The sequence below is a fragment of the Aquarana catesbeiana genome, linkage group LG02 (genome assembly GCF_042186555.1).
Source record: "Aquarana catesbeiana isolate 2022-GZ linkage group LG02, ASM4218655v1, whole genome shotgun sequence".
In the NCBI taxonomy this organism is placed as follows: Eukaryota; Metazoa; Chordata; class Amphibia; order Anura; family Ranidae; genus Aquarana; species Aquarana catesbeiana.
The window spans coordinates 388,369,099-388,387,294 of NC_133325.1; the positions used below are offsets into that span (position 1 = coordinate 388,369,099).

General features: G+C 41.2%; 1 protein-coding gene across 1 annotated transcript in view; it reads right to left on the bottom strand.

Annotated features, from left to right (window-relative positions):
- TXLNG (taxilin gamma) overlaps positions 1-18,196 on the bottom strand; it is a 96,141-nt gene that overhangs the window by 33,602 nt on the left and 44,343 nt on the right. The window contains exon 2 of the mRNA XM_073615190.1: positions 5,099-5,375. Within this exon, the coding sequence (XP_073471291.1) occupies positions 5,099-5,375 (277 nt within the window). The remainder of the gene's footprint in view (positions 1-5,098; positions 5,376-18,196) is intronic.

The window sequence follows — 18,196 nt, forward strand, 5'->3', positions numbered from 1 at the left end:
GCAGGAAGTCTCTCAAGCAGAGTACCGAGGGATCCATCAGGATTGATCTAGGGTCACACCCCATGTCCCAGACTGGCCAGCGGCCATAGACCCCAACAGTTGAATGGCGGTGTTTGAGTGATTAACATAGGCTTTAAGGCGTGAAAAACTTTTTGTCCACAGAGTCTTTAAAGACTCAGACATCCTCACAAGTAAGGGTAAGGGATTTGTTGAGGTAGGAAATAACCTGGAACCACCACCAGCATCTACTTTTTGTGGTAGATCCCCTCCACTGGGAACTGCTGTGAAAACCTCCTGGAAGGTGTACACAATTTGTCTGGTCTCTTCAAGTCCTCATATAACACACTGTGTACAATGGGTGAACTTAGAAAATTCTTAGTTTTGGGAAGGGATCCCATACTGGAGACCCTAGGTCCAGCAAATGTGACGGTTCGAGCTTTAAGTAGGAATACACCACTTAAAAAGGAGAAGTCCAGCCAAAGCTAGTTTGGCTGGACTTCTCCTATGGATCACAGGAGTGCAATTTGTTTTGCACTCCTGTGACCAGTTTTCAGCAGAGAGCGGACTTAAGTCCACTCTGTGCTGACGTCACGGGTGTCAGTCCAGGCACCGCGTCATTGCGACAAAGTCCGTATCCCCCTGGAATGACACCCGGCTCAGCCTCTCAACGAGCCGCCGAGAGCCTTAGCCGGCCGCCCCTGCCCCCTCCACAGCCCAGCGCTTAAATGAGCGAGGAGGGGGCAGAGCAGAGAGCTGTGACAGACAGTCTGCAGCTCTCTGTTCGGGGAGCTCTGAAAACAGTTATCAGCGGTGTTCGATTGCTCGGTTCTCAGTGCAGAGGCGCCATTCCTCACTTTTTTTTTTTTTATAGAGTTTTCAGCCTCTATGGCAGACCTGATGGGGAAAAGTCTCTGCTCTCCTAGAGACTAGAGAACACACAAGGCATCTACACCATCAGTCAGCGTTACCTACTTGTTGCCCAACTCATCCATCGCTTCACTGTTGCTTCCCTGTAAAGATGAGGAGGTGGAAAATGTGGAATATAAATGCTCAGAGTTGGGAGAACTCTTCCTGGGTTGATGGGCAGTTTCCCTCAATCTCCCTTAAACTGAAGGAAACCATTAAATGAGAAGTAGGTCCGATGCTGCATAGAATGCAGGGGGATATGCTATCTTTATTACCATTGATTTGTATGTGTTTGGTTTTCCCTTTTTTTTTTTCTTTAACGTGCTGCTTAAAAATTTGTGAATCAGTACTGCTTGGACCTTGAAGAAGGGGACATACCCCGAAAGCTTGTCCTGAAAAATTGTATGTTAGTGCAAATAAAAAAAAAGTACTCAATTTTTTCTATAACATAACAGAAAAAGTCAATGTGCATAATTATTCACCCCCCCTAAAATCAATTCTTTGTAGAGCCACCTTTTGCAGCTATCACAGCTCCAAGTCACTTTGGATAGGTCTCTATGAGCTTGCCACTTCTTACCAGCTCCTTCAAGTTGTATGGTTTGCATTTGTGAACAACAATCTTTAAGTCTGACAACAGATTTTCTATTTGATTGAGGTCTGGTCTTTGACTAGGCCATTCCAACACATTTACATGTTTCCCCTTAAACCACTCAAGTGTTGCTTTAGCAGTGTGTTTGGGGTCATTGCCCTGCTGGAAGGCGAACCTCAGTCCTAGCCTCAAATCACACACAGAATGGTACAGGTTTTGCTCAAGAATATCCCTGTACTTAGCACCATCCATCTTTCCTCAACTCCGACCAGTTTCCCAGTCCCGACTGCTGAAAACATCTCCACAGCATGATGCTGCCATCACCATGTTTCACTGTGGGGATGGTGTTCTTTGGGTGATGTGAGGTGTTGGGTTTACGCCAGACATAGTGTTTTCTTTGATGGCCAAAAAGTTCAATTATAGTCTCATCAGACCAGAGAACCTTCCTCCATACATTTTGGGAGTCTCCCACATGCCTTTTAGCAAATTCAAAACGTGCCATTTTGTTTTTTGCTGAAAGTAATGGCTTTCTTCTGGCCACTATGACATAAGCCCAACTCTCTATGGAGCGTACGGCTTATTGTCGTCCTATGTACAGATACTCCAGTCTCTGCTGTGGAACTCTGCAGCTCCTCCAGTGTTACCTTAGGTTTCTGTGCTGCCTCTCTGATTAATGCCCTCCTTGCCTGATCCATGAGTTTTGGTGTGCAGCAGTCTCTTGGCCGGTTTGCTGTTGTGCCATGTTCTTTCCATTTGGTTATTATGGTGCTCCTAGGGATCATCGAAAATTTTAATTTTTTTTTTTTATAACCTAACCCTGACTTGTACTTCTCAACAACATTGTCCCTTAGTTGTTTGGAGAGTTCCTAGGTCTTCATGGCAGTGTTTGGTTAGTGGTGACTCTTGCTTAGGTGTTGCAGCCTCTGGGGCCTTTCAAAAGGTGTGTATATGTAATGACAGATCATATGACACTTAGATTGCACACAGGTGGACATCATTTCACTAATTATGTGACTTCTGAAGGTAATTGGTTGCACCAGAGCTTTTTATGGGCTTCATAACAAAGGGGGTGAATACATACGCACATGCCAATTATCAGTTTATTTCTGAAAATTGTTTTATGTATATATTTTTCTTAAAAATCGTCATACAAATATATATTTGAAATCAAATCTTCATTATTATTTTGTGGGTGGATTTCTGCAATTCACAGGCCGTGTCACGCCCATCCATCCTGGGTCTGAGAATAGGAGGCAGATGAAGCCTCCATTATTCTACATGTAATATCCTGGGCATGGAGGGGGGGGGGGGGGGGGGGGGGGGGAGGGAAAGAGAGAGAGAGAGAGAGAGAGAGAGAGAGAGAGAGAGAGAGAGAGAGAGAGAGAGAGAGAGAGAGAGAGAGAGAGAGAGAGAGAGAGAGAGAGAGAGAGAGAGATCGAGATCACTTACCCACATGTGTGAAGCTATAGTCGCATGGGCTGCTCAGACGTAAAAGGAAGGGAATGCTCAGCGTAGAAACTCAATGAAAACTGACCATGTGCAGAGTTGCCACTATAACATCGCTAGCTGAATTGGGGACATGGACAAAAAGTATCCACCAGGTTTTTTTGCAGGATACAGAGAACGAATCTCATAGTAACTGAGTATGAACAGCATGTAGTACACCATTTATTGATAGTTTTTAAGATGTGGGTTTAGTGACACTTTAACCGCGTCTGGACCGCCCACGGCATATATAATGGCTGTACGTGATTTTGTGCACGCAGTATAGGGGGTGCGTGGCCGGAGCGCCGCTACAGCTGTGATTGTTCAGTGGAGAGATGGAGCAGAGGTGTGCCTATTAGGCAAACCGCTGATCTGTCAGGGAACAAAAGAGACCTTGTGTTTCAGCTAAGCTGAAACACAGTCTTTTTCTCCAGTGTATTCGTCCCCCACAGTTAGTAAACACCTCCCAGGGACACACTTAACCCCTTGATCACCCCTGGTTTTAACCCCTTCCCTGCCAGTGTCATTTATACTGTGACACAGTATCACAGTATTGGTGTCAATGGTCCCCAAAAAGTGTCACTTAGTGTCCAATTTGTCTGCCACAATGTCGCAGTCCCGCAAAAAAAAAAAAAAATCGCTAAAAAGAAGACGCTATAACTTTTGAGCAAACCAATCAATATACCCTTATTGGGATTTTTTTTTAACCAAAAATATGTAGCAGAATACATATTGGCCTAAATAGGTTGAAGAAATTTGATTTTTTTACTGGGAATGTTTTATAGCAGCAAGTAAAAAATATTGTTTTTTATTCAAAATGGTCAGTCTCTTTGTTTATAGTGCAAAAAATAAAAACCGCAGGAGTGATCAACATACCACTAAAAGAAAACTATTTGTGGGGGAAAAAAAAAGACATCAGTTTTATTTGGGTACAGCGTTGCATGACAGCTCAGTTGTCAATTAAAGCAACGGCGTTGTCAATTAAAGCAACAAGAAATGGCCTGGTCAGGAAGGGGGGAAAAACCCTCCGAAGCAGAAGTGGTTAAAAGGAGCCTGTGTCCTGTACAAAAAAGTTACTATTTTTCTAAATCAAAGTTCTGTATTGCACACATCTGAAGTTACTATTGCAAAATGACCACTACTGAATACATAAAAAAGCGTATACATAGGCAATTTTTTGCATAATTTTGAATAGAGTGGGGAAAGGAGGAAAGGATAGAACCTCAGCCAAATTTGTATCTCTCTGTGTCACCACTGTGGACATTCACCTGCTCTATTACTCCTGTTAAGACACTGTCACTGAGACAGTAGGTGATGGAAAATCCAAAATGTTAGAGCTGTCACAAAAATGGAGGTAAGGGGAAAACTTCTAATGGGTGCACCATGTCTGTCGACAGCTGTCTAATAAGGAAATTCCCCTCACTTTGTAGAGAATTCCTCTCACTTCCTATTGCATGGGACAGGAAGTCATTGGAAATCTGCAAAACAGAACAGAGAGCAAAATAAACTGCAGTATCAAACCCTTTCCTATTCTATCCAAAAAAAAAAAAAAAAACTACACTTGAAAGAGGAACTGCAGTCTGCTCACACAATTTGTAAGAAAAACATATTTGCCATTCTAAATCTTCCCTTCAACCACTTTGCATTTTATTTTACATATACTGTACTTGCCAAATACGCTGCAGAAATCTCCCTCCACTAAGTCTGGCTGCAGCCATTTTAACTGTGGGCAGTGAAGCTGCTGCCTGTTCACTTCCTTGATTTACAGACACAGAGGCACGCCTCCAGCCCTGCAGCTCTGATTTCCCCTTTTATGACTTATTCCCCCTCCCTTCCTGGCAAACTCTCACAAGAGTGAGAGAGATGCATGATGTCATAAGCCTAGGCTTTTTACCAGACAAGAGAGGAAGTGGGTTGTATACGTTATTTACCGGCAGAAACAAAATGTTTTACTATCCAAAGTTAAAACATGGGCAGAAGGTGGAAAGATGAAAAAATGACTGAAGATCAGCTTTAAAATATAAAAACTTCGGCATTTCAAAAAGAATATAGCAAAAACACACACATTACACTGGGAGAGTTTTAAATAGACTGCTCTACACTTGCAGTAGTCCCTACCAAGTGTCTTTTCTTTGTGGTTTTCACTTCCTGGGTCTTGTTGGCCATCAGGTGGGCCTAGTCTGGTGTCTTCTCTTCCAGATGTTTTCTCTTGAGACTTGTTTACCAGGTGGTTTGACACCATAATATCTTCAATTTTTGTGCTTTGTACATCCTCCAGACTATCGGAGTTAGACAATTCTTTTCCATTTACCAAAGAGAGAGGTAAACCGGTATTTGCCAACAGATCAACGTTATCCTCATTGGACCTATTTAGTTCGCTTTCACCCATCGTAATCTGTCAATAGAAATAAATTAAAAGTAGTCAATTCAGAATTAGAAGACGAGACGAGGCTCTGTATCACATAGAGAAGAGAAAAAAAAAGGGTGCAGAAACATTTTAAATCTTTTAATTGGTTATCAACCAAGGATGATATTACTTTTGTCAGATGCTTTCCTATGAATTTCATTTACATAAATGGGACAAATAACAAATATAGTTTGACAGGTTATGATGAAGTGGACACAAAGGAATCAAAAAGTCCTTCAGTGCATAAAACATTCTTAAAACAGAGAAATCTGTGTACATCTCATTTATGCGACAAATCCAACATTTAGGGGTTGTAAAGGCATACGTTTTTTCATCTTAATGCATTCTATGCATTAACCACTTGCCGACCAGCCGCCGCAGTTTTACTGCAGCAGAATGGCACAGCTGGGTGAAACAACGTTATGTAACTGTGCTTCGCCCTGTGGCCACTAGGGGCACGCGCGCCCGCTGCTCGCCCACAGAGCCAATGCGAGTGCCCAGCGGCCGCGATCACCGCCGGGCTCCCGCGATCGCTGTGGAACACCAAGAACCGGGATGTGTGTGTGTGTGTGTGTGTGTAAACACACCGTTTCCTCTTCTCTGAGGGGAGAAGAGGCAGATCGTCTGTTCATACAGAGTATAAACAGCAATCTCATCTCCCCTACGCAGTCCCCTCCCCCCTTCAGTTAGAACACACACTACGGAACACAATTAACCCTTTGATCACCCCCTAGTGTTAACCCCTTCCCTGCCAGTGACATTTTTACAGTAATCAGTGCATTTTTATAGCACTGATCGCTGTATAAATGCCATTGGTCCCAAAAATGTGTCAAGTGTCCGATGTGTCCGCCATAATGTCGCAGATCGCCACCATTACTAGTAAAAAAAATAAATAAAAATGCCATAAAACTATCCCCTATTTTGTAGACGCTATAACTTTTGCGCAAACCAATCAATATACGGTTATTGTTTTAACAAAAATATGTAGATGAATACAAAATCGGCCAAAACTGAGGAAAAAAATAGTTTATATATTTTTGGGGGATATTTATTATAGCAAAAAGTAAAAAATATTAGGTTTTTTTTTTCAAAATTGTCGATTTTTTTGTTTATAGCGCAAAAAATAAAAACCGCAGAGGTGATCAAATACCACCAAAAGAAAGCTCTATTTGTGGGGAAAAAAGGACGTCAATTTTGTTTGGGTGCGATGTCGCACAACCGCGTAATTGTCAGTTAAAGCGACGCAGTGCTGAATCACAAAAAGTGCTCTGGCCAGGAAGGGGCTAAAATCTTCTGGGGCTGAAGTGGTTAAGATAAAAAGCCTTTTGTGTGCAGCAGCCGACCTCGGCCCCCCTAGAAAAAACTCACCAGAGCCCATCTCTGTCCAGTGATGTCCACGAGGCGTCCGGGAGTCTCCCTCCTGATTGGCTGAGAAACAGCAGCGGCCGCTGCTGTCGATCAAAGTCGGTTACAAAAAGGGGAAGATACTTCAAAGTAAGTCACATAGGGGACACTACGGTCATTTAAAGCAGCTTTATTAGAAAAAAAAATACAAATACAAAATTGGGCAATAAGTTGAGCCTACTCCAATAATAAAATAATTAAAACCAGACGGCGTTGTCTAAAACAAAGTTTCGCAGCTGAGCACACACTCATACACACAATCTGACATTCCGATGGCTCAAGGGGGAATTCAATCTTGGACGTATTTAACAAGAGCTTCAGCAGGACTGATTCATGATTATGGGTTGGCGCTAAACAAGGCATTGGCAGTTCCAACTTATGCTAAGTGCATCCGATTACACCTGTTTGAGCCAGCATGTATGTCGGTTGAGGGCAGGCAGATGATGGGAGTAGCCTAAAGCCACCTAGTGACTAGTTAGATACTGGTAGGATGACATTCCACGGTAAACTCTGTCTCCGTCATCAGGGCACAGTTGAGCACTCCTGACTGACGAGGCAAGTCCAGGCTGGTGACCGAACACTCCAACTCAAGGTGGAAATATAGGGGAACTAAAACCCAGTCCAACTGGAGGAACTGATAATGAGTGGGACAAAGTACACGGAATGAGCCTCCGTAGCATAGCCGTTCCACACTCCATTGCATGCGTGAAGTCAAGTAATCCACACTAATAGGTCGGTTCTCATTAGGGCTTCCCTGGGTTCGGTTTAAATCCGGCTATCACCTCCTTCACTGTCACTGCCCGTGAGCTGCGATCCTGAGGGGTGTCATGTGCATGATGACGCTATGCTGATGAGTTTCGTTAGCCAATCAGCACTAACTTCCTCAGAGCGAGGAGGAGTCTGCTGGCAGCGGCTTAAATAGCACTAGATCAATGCAATAGTCTTTTCTCTCCATTAGATGTAATACATACTCACTCCTCTTTTTGTTCATGACGCTGGCAATAAATTGATTTAAAAAGATACCACTGAGTACTGATCATTCAAGCTCCAGAACGATGCTAATTATATATCTATGGATAAAAGGGAAAGAGAGGAAAAAAAAAGGAAACAAACAGGAAAAAAAAAAAAAAAAAAAACAGGAAAAATACATCATGGCAACAGGATATATGGGAATATTCTGATCCTTCAATGCATACATCATGCCTCCAAAAAGGGCTGTAAATTACACTCATTATTCAGGCCTTGAGGACATAGGGATCCTAAACTGTATATCCACATTTTCTCCTTTTGCAGGAGAATAGTGTAGAAATCTCTTCTTGTTGGTAAATTAAGTACATAGATACCCTTCACTATTAAATCTTCGGGGGGGTCACAGTGATGGAACTCGTTGAAATGCACAGCCAGGGGACATTCATCATCTTTTTTCTTGATACTAGCGATGTGTTCTCCTTTTCTGATACGCAGCTGTCTTTTTTTCCCCCACATAGATCTTTTTGCAGGGACAGCTTAACGTGTATATCACTCTAGTGGTTGAGCAGTTTAGTCCCATCGAAATTTGCGAACACATCCGTCTTATGAACATATCTACAACCATAACTTTTTCCAATTTCTCGGGCCTAGCGATCATCAAGTAAGGGGGACATGTATGGGAGCACCCTTGGGTACATCGATGACATCCTCAGGGACTAGAGAACAACGGACCAGCTTTATGCTGGACTTGAACCAAAATAACAGACATATTATACTTACTTACTCCCAGTTAACACTGCCCTTCCTTGACTTCCAAATTTCCACTGATGGAACTAAACTGACCACCAAAACCTTCCGAAAAGAGACCGCAGCCAACACACTATTGCAGGCACATAGCCATCATCCCAAATCCTTAATACAGAGAATTCAAAATAAGACAATTCCTCCGGATCAGGAGAAATTGTTCCAAGGATGATGACTTTAGAGATGAGGCCAGGGATATGTATCAATGGTTTAGGGAGTGAGGGTACTCCCCTAAATCCATACGCAAAGCGAGGAAAAGGGCAGGTGAGAGTAAACGAGAGACTTTGCTTGAAAATACCTCAAAAGAAAATCGATTGAAAGAAAAATGAGTACCTTAGGATCATCACTAAAAATGGCTCAGAGTGGTTTCAAATGAAAAATATTTTGGAGAAACACTGGGATGTCCTAACACTGTCCCCCTCTATCTCGGAAATAGTTGGCCCACAACCCTTAATGACAGCTAGGAGGGCCCATGATCTCAATGATATGTTAGTCCATTCAGAATACCAGAGAATAGACAAAAAAAAGTGGCTGACGAATCTTACCCCTATATGTGGAATGCAAGCGTGTAGACATCGTCACATCTGTAGATATGTTCATAAGGCAGATGTGTTTGCGAGTTTCAATGGGACTAGAAAGCATAAAATGAAGCAGTTTATTAACTGCTCAACAACTAGAGTGATATACAAGTTAACGCGGAGGTCCGACGATTTTTTTTTTTTTTTTTTTACTATTTTTGACTTTAAAATATGGACACTTACCTGTCCAGGGCGCCCGCGATGTCGGCACCCAAAGCAGATCTATCCCTCGGCTGTCGGGTGCTGCCGCCGCCATCACTTCCTGGTACCCTACTGCGCATGCGCTATCCCACTGGTCCCTGCTGTTTTCTGGGACCTGTGTGTCTCCCAGAAGGCAGTGGGGGGAATTGGCCTAGATACCCGCAGGTGGCTCGGGTATCTATGCCCGGAAGTGGGAGCAAAATACCTGTATTAGACAGGCATCTGCTACCCCCTCCCCCTGAAAGGTGCCAAATGTGACACCGGAGGGGGGGGAGGAACCGAAAAAGCGTAAGTTCCATTCTGGGTGGAACTCCGCTTTAAGCTGTCCCTGCAATGAGATCTATGTGGAAAAAACAAAGAGCTAGCTGCGCATCAGAATAGGTGAACACATCGCTAGTATCAAGAAAAAAAAGACGATGAACGTTTCGGCTGTGCATTCCATCACGGTGACCCCAAACATTTAAGAGTAAAGGATATCTATGTACTTAATTTACCGACAAGAGGAGATTTCGACACTATTCTGCTGCAAAAGGAGAAAATTTGGATATACAATTTAGGATCCCTATGCCCCCAAGGCCTGAATAATGAGTGTAATTTACAGCCCTTTTTGGAGGCATGATTTATGCACTGAAGGATCAGAATATTCCCCTACATCCTGTTGTCATGTTTTTTCCTTTCAGTTTCTGTTTGCAACGCCGCACCGATTCCCAAAAATAGTTTCTGTACTACTTCTGGTGCAATTTCAATAGACAACGGTGCAGGAACCCGCACCAATGTCTCTGAAATCGCCCCCAAAGTCAGACTGATATGCGGGAATTAAATTGCTGAACTCGCTTGATTTCAATCCCACAGCAGTGTGAACGTAGGCTAAAGACTTGTCACTTGGGAGGCTTCACTGCATCAGACCTATACATTTGATTAACGTAAACATGTTATGAGATGACTACAAACTTTTCTGACTGCTCTGAAAACACGTTTCTTCTATGGTAAACTGACAACCTTGTCTTCAAGAATTTGACCCTAAACAAGAATGCAGCACAGGGACATCAGAGAAGTCATGGGTCCTTGGGTCCAATTAAACAATGAGTCAGCATGACAGCCATGCAGCTTGCACTTTCATATAGGAAAGCTCAGCAATGGTCTCCATGTTTCTCTCATGACAGCTAGACAACTATGCTTTTTAGAAAGGTGAGTTCGGCAATAATAGTCTCAATATTCCTCCCATAGCAGTTTACCTTTAAAAGAAAGTTTTATAGAAATCACAATACTGAGTCAAAAGTAGGAAGACCTATCAGTTATTATTTCTAGATTACTATTTACATGTAAAACTAATGTTTTATACATTTTAGAAAGAAGTGGGAAACAAAAGACTATTAGGCTATATGTCCCAATAATAAAAAGCCCTTTACACATGAAGTACTACTCAGTATTGAATTTTCCACTTTAACCACTTAAGGACCAAGCCTCTTTTTGACACTTGTTTACATATTAAAATATTTTTTTTTGCTAGAAAATTACACAGAACCCCCAGACATTATATATATTTTCAGACACCCTAGAGAATAAAATGGCGGTCATTGCAATACTTTATGTCAGAAAAATGCTATAAACAAGGCCCAAAAGTTTTTTGGAAAAATAATTTTTTTTAATAAAAAAACTAAATTTTTGACAACTTCTGAATCGCAACTGTAATGTAGAAACACTAATGCCCTGTACACACGATAAGCTTTTCCGATGGAAAATGTGTGATAGGACCTTGTTGTCGGAAATTCCGACCGTGTGTAGGCTCCACCACACATTTTCCATAGGAATTTCCGACACACAAAGTTTGAGAGCTTGCTATAAAATTTTCCGACAACAAAATGCGTTGTCGGAAATTCCGATCGTGTGTACACAAATCCGACGCACAAAGTGCCACGCATGCTCAGAATAAATTAAGAAACTAAAGCTATTGGCTACTGCCCCGTTTATAGTCCCAACGTACGTGTTTTACTCCATCGCGTTTAGAACGATCGGATTTTCCAACAACTTTGTGTGACCGTGTGTATGCAAGACAGGTTTGAGCCAACATCCGTCGGAAAAAATCCATGGATTTTGTGGTCAGAATGTCCGATCAATGTCCGACCGTGTGTATTTTTATTGTTGACTGTTTTATTGATTTTGTCATAGTAGTGATTCATTTTAACAAATTTTAATTCACTCTTATTAAATGTGTGATGATCTCTGATGCAATTATGGATAATCTGTGATCGTATCAGCGACAAATTTTTATGTGTGTTCCTTAAAGAGTGACATAATTACCCTGTTTCCCCGAAAATAACACCTAGCGTGATTGTCGGTGATGGCTGCAATATAAGCCCTACCCCGCAAATAAGCCCTAGTTAAAGTCCTTGTAGGTCTTATTTTCAGGGTAGGGCTTATTTTCGGGGAAACAGGGTAGGGCTTATTTGGGGGTTAGGGCTTATATTGCAGCCATCACTGACAATCACACTAGGTCTTATTTTCGGGGAAACAGGGTACTAATTATATTATCTTCTGAGAATGTATGTGTCACGGAACGTCCCACACTCCGCTTGAGTGCTTCCGTCATATACCACTTCCTCCCAGTCTGTATACAGATATCAGATATTCCAACCTCTCTGAGCACAAAACAAGGCGACACTTGCTTGTTGCTACCATGAACTCACTTTATTTAGAATCAAAATTACAAGACTTTATATGCCGTTGGAACCTCCTCTAACAATACAACTGTAACCTAATTAACACGAGCTCCAATAGGAGTCGTCCCGTCTCCTACATTGTATAGAGGACAAAGTGATCAGCTCATTCAATTAACATACATTACCATAAACATCAACACAGGGTTAATTAGAACAAACAACGAGTTGAATACCCTTAGAACCTAGACTAAACTTATTTACATTAAACACATTATAGCTGACATCAGACAGGTGAGTGGAGTTGATGACATTAGCATCTCCTCACAGGATGAGTCCCAACAGTATAATTCAGTCTTATCATTCTAATATGGCATATAACGGGTTCCAGAGTCTGTGTGTTTTTGGGGGGACATGGAGCTGAATCCAAAGTAACACCAACCCCAGGGTCCCCAGGCATACAGCTCACAGAGAGCACCATTCCCCCAAATGCTAGGGCCCATAATCGGTGGGCAAGAGGCTTGCGTTCAGTCCTCTCCAAGCCTCTGTCCCGGGTGAGTCTGTCACAGTATGCATATATATTTTTGTATTAATGCAATGGGGGACTTGTGCCTCTCGGTGGTAAGCGCCATGGATTGTTCTTCCTCTGCATTCCCTATTACTGGGGGAGGTGTATGGGCAAAATGGCGGGTACTCAAACGTTGGGAGCCCCTCTCCCGACCCATCTCGCGGGGCGAATTCGCCGCAGAGACCACTTTTATCTTAAAGAGAACCACCCGCCATTTCTGAAAATACTGGGCTTATGGCAGCTAGCTGCTGCCGTAACAACGGTATTTAGTGTCAAAGTAAAGTACATACAGCTACGGTGGTTTGCGGCAAGTGGTTAAGCTTTTCTCGACTGATTGGTAAATTGCTACTGTCAGTATTAAAAGGATAAGTTTACCTTTGTAAAATATATAATACATGCACACCTTTTTGCAGATGAAAAAAAAAAGTGCATATATTTATTTTACTAGGAGCCTGCAAAGCATTGCACCCACGATCACAAGTGCACTGCTGGGCTCTTGAAGACTGTCAGTGTAAGCTGTCTGCCTGTACCTCATACAAGCAGCAGGCAGTTACACACTGACCGGAAGCATCAACGACCTTTAACAATGTTCAAAAACACCCTGGTAGTTCATTGAGAACTACAAGCTGACAGCCGCAAAGGCTGTTGATACTTGTAGTTCTCCCATTTACAGAACTCTGAATGAGCGATTCAGCCCGTGCAGGAAATCACAGCACGTCACAATTAGATTTCTTAAATTTTGTTTATAACCTGCAATTTTATGTGGTGATAGTACAACAAGTAAAGTAGCTACTCTCTAGGCCTGAACAACTTCCAGATATCAACAAATTAAACAGATTGAGAATTAAGCATGTATTTTATAATCATAAGTATGCATAGAAAATTATTATAGAAAAAAAACAAAACAGTGGTCCATCAAGTTCAATCTCCCACAACTTCTCTAATCTTAGCTTCATGCATAAAAAAAACTTTACTCAAAGGTTCTCCTGAGAAGGAGGAACATGTAATACAACAGCTTACAAATAAAGGGAGCTACTACACACACACACACACACACACACACACACAAATTGTCAACAAGCTATCAACGAACCATAACATCAACGAATTTCTATGAATTTATTCCATGCATAAAAGCTTTTGTTTAGCAAAAATACTTTTTCATCTAAAGAATCTGTGGGATCCTGCTGCTAGCCGTGCCTGGTCCATTTGGGTGAGCAGATCTTTCCGTATTCTTTTTACTACCGTTATGCTTTGTGAATGATCTTTCTGTACAATTTGTATATTCTTTTGTATATTTTTTTAATACACTGTTCTCTTACAGACCTTTTCATTCTCCTGAAGAAGCGGTTTAACCGCAAAACCGGTAAAGGAATATTTACACCCCACCTGAACAGAAACTGTACCGGGGAAACCTGCTATGAGTTAGTTCTTGTGTGGTGTACATTGTATTATATTTTATAAATTGTTTCTGCATACATTTTTGTGTTTAAGAGATTGTTTGTACATTGTTACAGAATAAAATTTTGTATTTTTAATCAATTTGTGGTTATACCAGTACAGAGAAAGTCCATTTAATCCCTTCTGGGTATCTATGTGTATGGGATAGCTTCGGCAACTACCCCCACATTTTTACCCTCCCCAATCATAAAGAAAGTAGAAACTGGTGGGGAACACACAAGTTCACGGCTCTCCAGTATCCAGAGGTCTGCAAATATATATATATATATATATATATATATATATATATATATATATATATATATATATATATATATAAAATCTCTGAAACAACTAATTGATTATGAAATTAATCGATTGCTATTTTCATAATCGGTCAGTAACTTAATGGGATTAAAAAAACTAAAATGAGCCCTTTATAGCACAAAAATTGCTACTGTAAATATTACTTTCACAGTTCTACAGTAAAAAAAAAAAAAAAAAAAAAAAAAAAAAAAAAAAAAAAATGAACCCCTTATAGTGGCGATTATCTGCTTTTTTTTGTACTATAAAGGGCTAATTTTAGTTTTTTTTAACCCCACTATGTTACCAAACATCTTAGACCTGATTCACATCTAAGCTTTTTTCAGCCGCTGCATATTTGGAAGGGGTCAGGGACTTTTTTTTTTTTTTTTTTAAACTCAAACGGTGCTTTTTTGGTTCAATATACTTCAATGGAGAAGCTGCAGAAAAGCATGTAATGCGTTTTTGCAGCAATTTGTGTTTTTTTAATCTGCAATTGGAGCGGTCAAAAAACAAACAAACAAACAGCCTGACAATGTTTAACAACATTGCTCAGCAGCTAAAAATAAAGACAAAAAGAAACATTGTTTAATTTTGTATCTTTATGTTTATTCATCTACAGATCAAAGAGATGAACTTCAATCTGCAGATAAAGTCAGTTTAAAGCAACCCACCAAGTAGAAAAAAATTTTATTTGTTTTTTTTTTTCAAATTAAATGTTCCCCTGTTTAAGTATTTACAGACCAGAAGATTTTCCCCCTTAATGACCAGGCCATGATTTGTGACACGGCACTGCATCACTTTAACTGACAAATGACATCCTTTTTTTCCCACAAATAGAGCTTTCTTTTGGTGGCATTTGATCACCTCTGTGGTTTTTATTTTTTGCGCTATAAAACAAAAAAAAAACAAACAAACAAGAAACAAAAAAAGAGCGATAATTTTGAAAAAAAAAAAAAGAAAAAAATATTTTATACTTTTTGCTATAATAAATATCCCCCCCCCCCCCCCAAAAAAAAAAAAATGTAAAAAAAGAAAATTTCTTCATCAGTTTAAACCAATCTATATTCTTCTACATATTTTTGGTAAAAAAAAAAAAAATCAAAAAATAAGCATATATTGACCTTTTATTTTTTATTACTAGTAGTGGTGGCGATCTGCGATTTTTAGGGACTGCAACATTGCGGCGGACAGATCGGACACTTGACACTTTTTTGGGATCACTGACATTTATACAGCGATCAGTGGTATAAAAATGCACTGATTACTGTGTAAATGTCACTGGTAAAGAAGGGGTTAACACTAGGGGGCGGGATGGGACTGACTGGAGGTGGAGACAGATCACTGTTCCTGAATAGTAGTAACAGCAGATCTGTCACTCCTCTCCTGTCAGAATGGGGATGTGTGTTTACATACACATCCCCGATCAGGCTCTCGTGGCCGTGATCGCGGGTGGCCGGCAGAAAATGCAACCGCCAGCCACACACATCGGGTCCCCCGCCGTGCAGCGTGCGCCTGCCATCACCCCTAAAAAGGTGTCGACGTACACCTACGGTGATTTGCGGGATCGTGCCGACCTGCCGCAGTATAATTAACGGCGGCTGCTCGGCAAGTGGTTAACCCCTTATTGACCCTTAATTTACTATGATCAGCCCTAATTAACTCATTCTTCTTTAATTATTATTTTCCTGGTTATTTTTTTGTTCATTTCTATTTTTATATTATAAACAAAACCATTAATAATTACATTTCTTTTAGTTTGCTTTGTTCGGTAATATTTTTATACCTTTAACATATATTTACACTTTTCACATTAAAAAAAAATGCAAAATAAAAAAAATTATTTAAGTTTGTAAATAACTTTATCCTATCACTTAACTGAACTGTAAACAAAAAACAGTTGCCGGCGGGTATCAGTAATTGGTATCGGCAAGTACTTAAAAAAAAAAAAAAAATGGCATCAGTGCCTCCCTACTGAATATAAAATATTATCATATCGATTTCCTTCAGTGTCAGAACAACCAAAACTTGGTCCAGGTCCTGTCACTGTAATCATTTGTGCATCTTTGCCTATCCCCTATTTTTGTGCAGATTATATAAATTAGGAGTAGGTAGTTCAATCAAAGGAGCTAGCCTTGACAAACAGATTCTTCCAATATAACTTTTACATTGCAGACTGATAGAAACAAAGTCCCTCTCATTCCAATATTGACACCCATTTCAGTTGAATGGGCTGCCAAACACAAAAGTAAAGTAAGTACTACTTTTGCAAACCACGTGGTACCCCTGCAGTTTGGTTGTCACAAATTTCCTGCATTTGCGAGATGCGTTTGGGGAGCCATTAACAAGAAACACTTGACAACATTTGAATAGAAACAGCTGTGTATGACTTGCTTTGACTGCATTTTTAACCACTTATGGACTGATAGGATGTACCCCCTTAATGACCAGGCCATTTTTTGCGATACTGCACTGCGTTACTTTAACCGACAATTGCATGGGCGTGCGATGCTGTACCCAAATAAAATTGATGTCCCTTTTTTCCACAAATAGAGCTTTCTTTTGGTGGTATTTGATCACCTCTGCAGTTTTTATTTTTTGCACTATAAACAAACAAAAAAAAAAAGAAAGAAGAAAAATAATAATTAAAAAAAAAATGTCTTCATTAATTTAGGCCAATATGTATTTTCCTACATATTTTTGGTAAAAAAAAAAAATAAAAAAAATAATCTCAATAAGCGTATATTAATAGGGGATAGATTTAGGAACTTAATTTTTTTTTTTTTTTTTTACTGGCAATAGCAGAGATCAGCAATTTTTAGCAGGACTGCGACATCGCAGCGGACAAATCTGACCCTAAGTGACACATTTTGGGGACCAGTGTTAAAAAAATAATTCACTGATCACTGTTTAAATGTCAGGGAAGGGGTTAACACCAGGGGCGATCAACGGGTTAAGTGTGTCCTAGGGAGGTGCTTTCTAACTGTGTGGGGGATGAACTGACAGGGACTACACAGAGATAGCTGTTCCTGATTACTGGGAACAGACGATGTCTCTGTACTACCCTGTCAGAATGGGGATCTGCCTCTCTATGGAGAGATCGTGGGTCGCCGTCAGACATCGCGGCCCTAGACCCACGCATCAGCTTCCGCTCTGTGCCGCGGGCGTGCCCACAGTATCTATTACACAAAACAATCTATGGGTACGTCGTTTCACGCAATAGAGCCGCCCTGCCACAGTATATCTGCAGCTCTTGCACAGGGTCAAAGAATCCACAAAAGCATAAAATATATTAAAGAGGTCCGCCTCAAAAAAATAAAAATGAAAAGCCAGCAGCTGCACATACTGCAGCTGTTGACTTTTAATAATAGGATAGTTACCTGTCCTGGAGTCCAGCGATGTTGGCACCGCAGATGATGTTTCCATCAGCTGTTGTGTACTGCAGCTGCCATTGCGGGTAAGGGAACCCAGCAGTGTAGCCTTACGGCTTCACGTCAGGAACCCTACTGTGCATGCGCGAGGCCCTGCTCCTCTCTCATACTGGCCCGGCGAGGAGGAGGGAGCCCCCGCAGTGACGTCATGGGCCACGGCGCAGACTCCCAGAAGTGGGAACAGGTCCCCCCCCAAAAGGTGCCAATTGTGGCACCGCAGGGGGAGAGGACACAAATGAGCGGAAGTTCCACTATTGGGTGGAACTCCGCTTAATCAAACGTACTCATAACCCAAGATTTTCCATCCCATGATGTTCAAAAATAGCTTTTACAAATCCAGGGAGCCCAGAGACATAGGACAGAAGCCCAGGTGGGGAACACAAAAGCAGGGGCACAGTGAGCACGTCAAAGTCCCATAGTTAGTAGAATGTAATACACCAACAGGATCTATAAT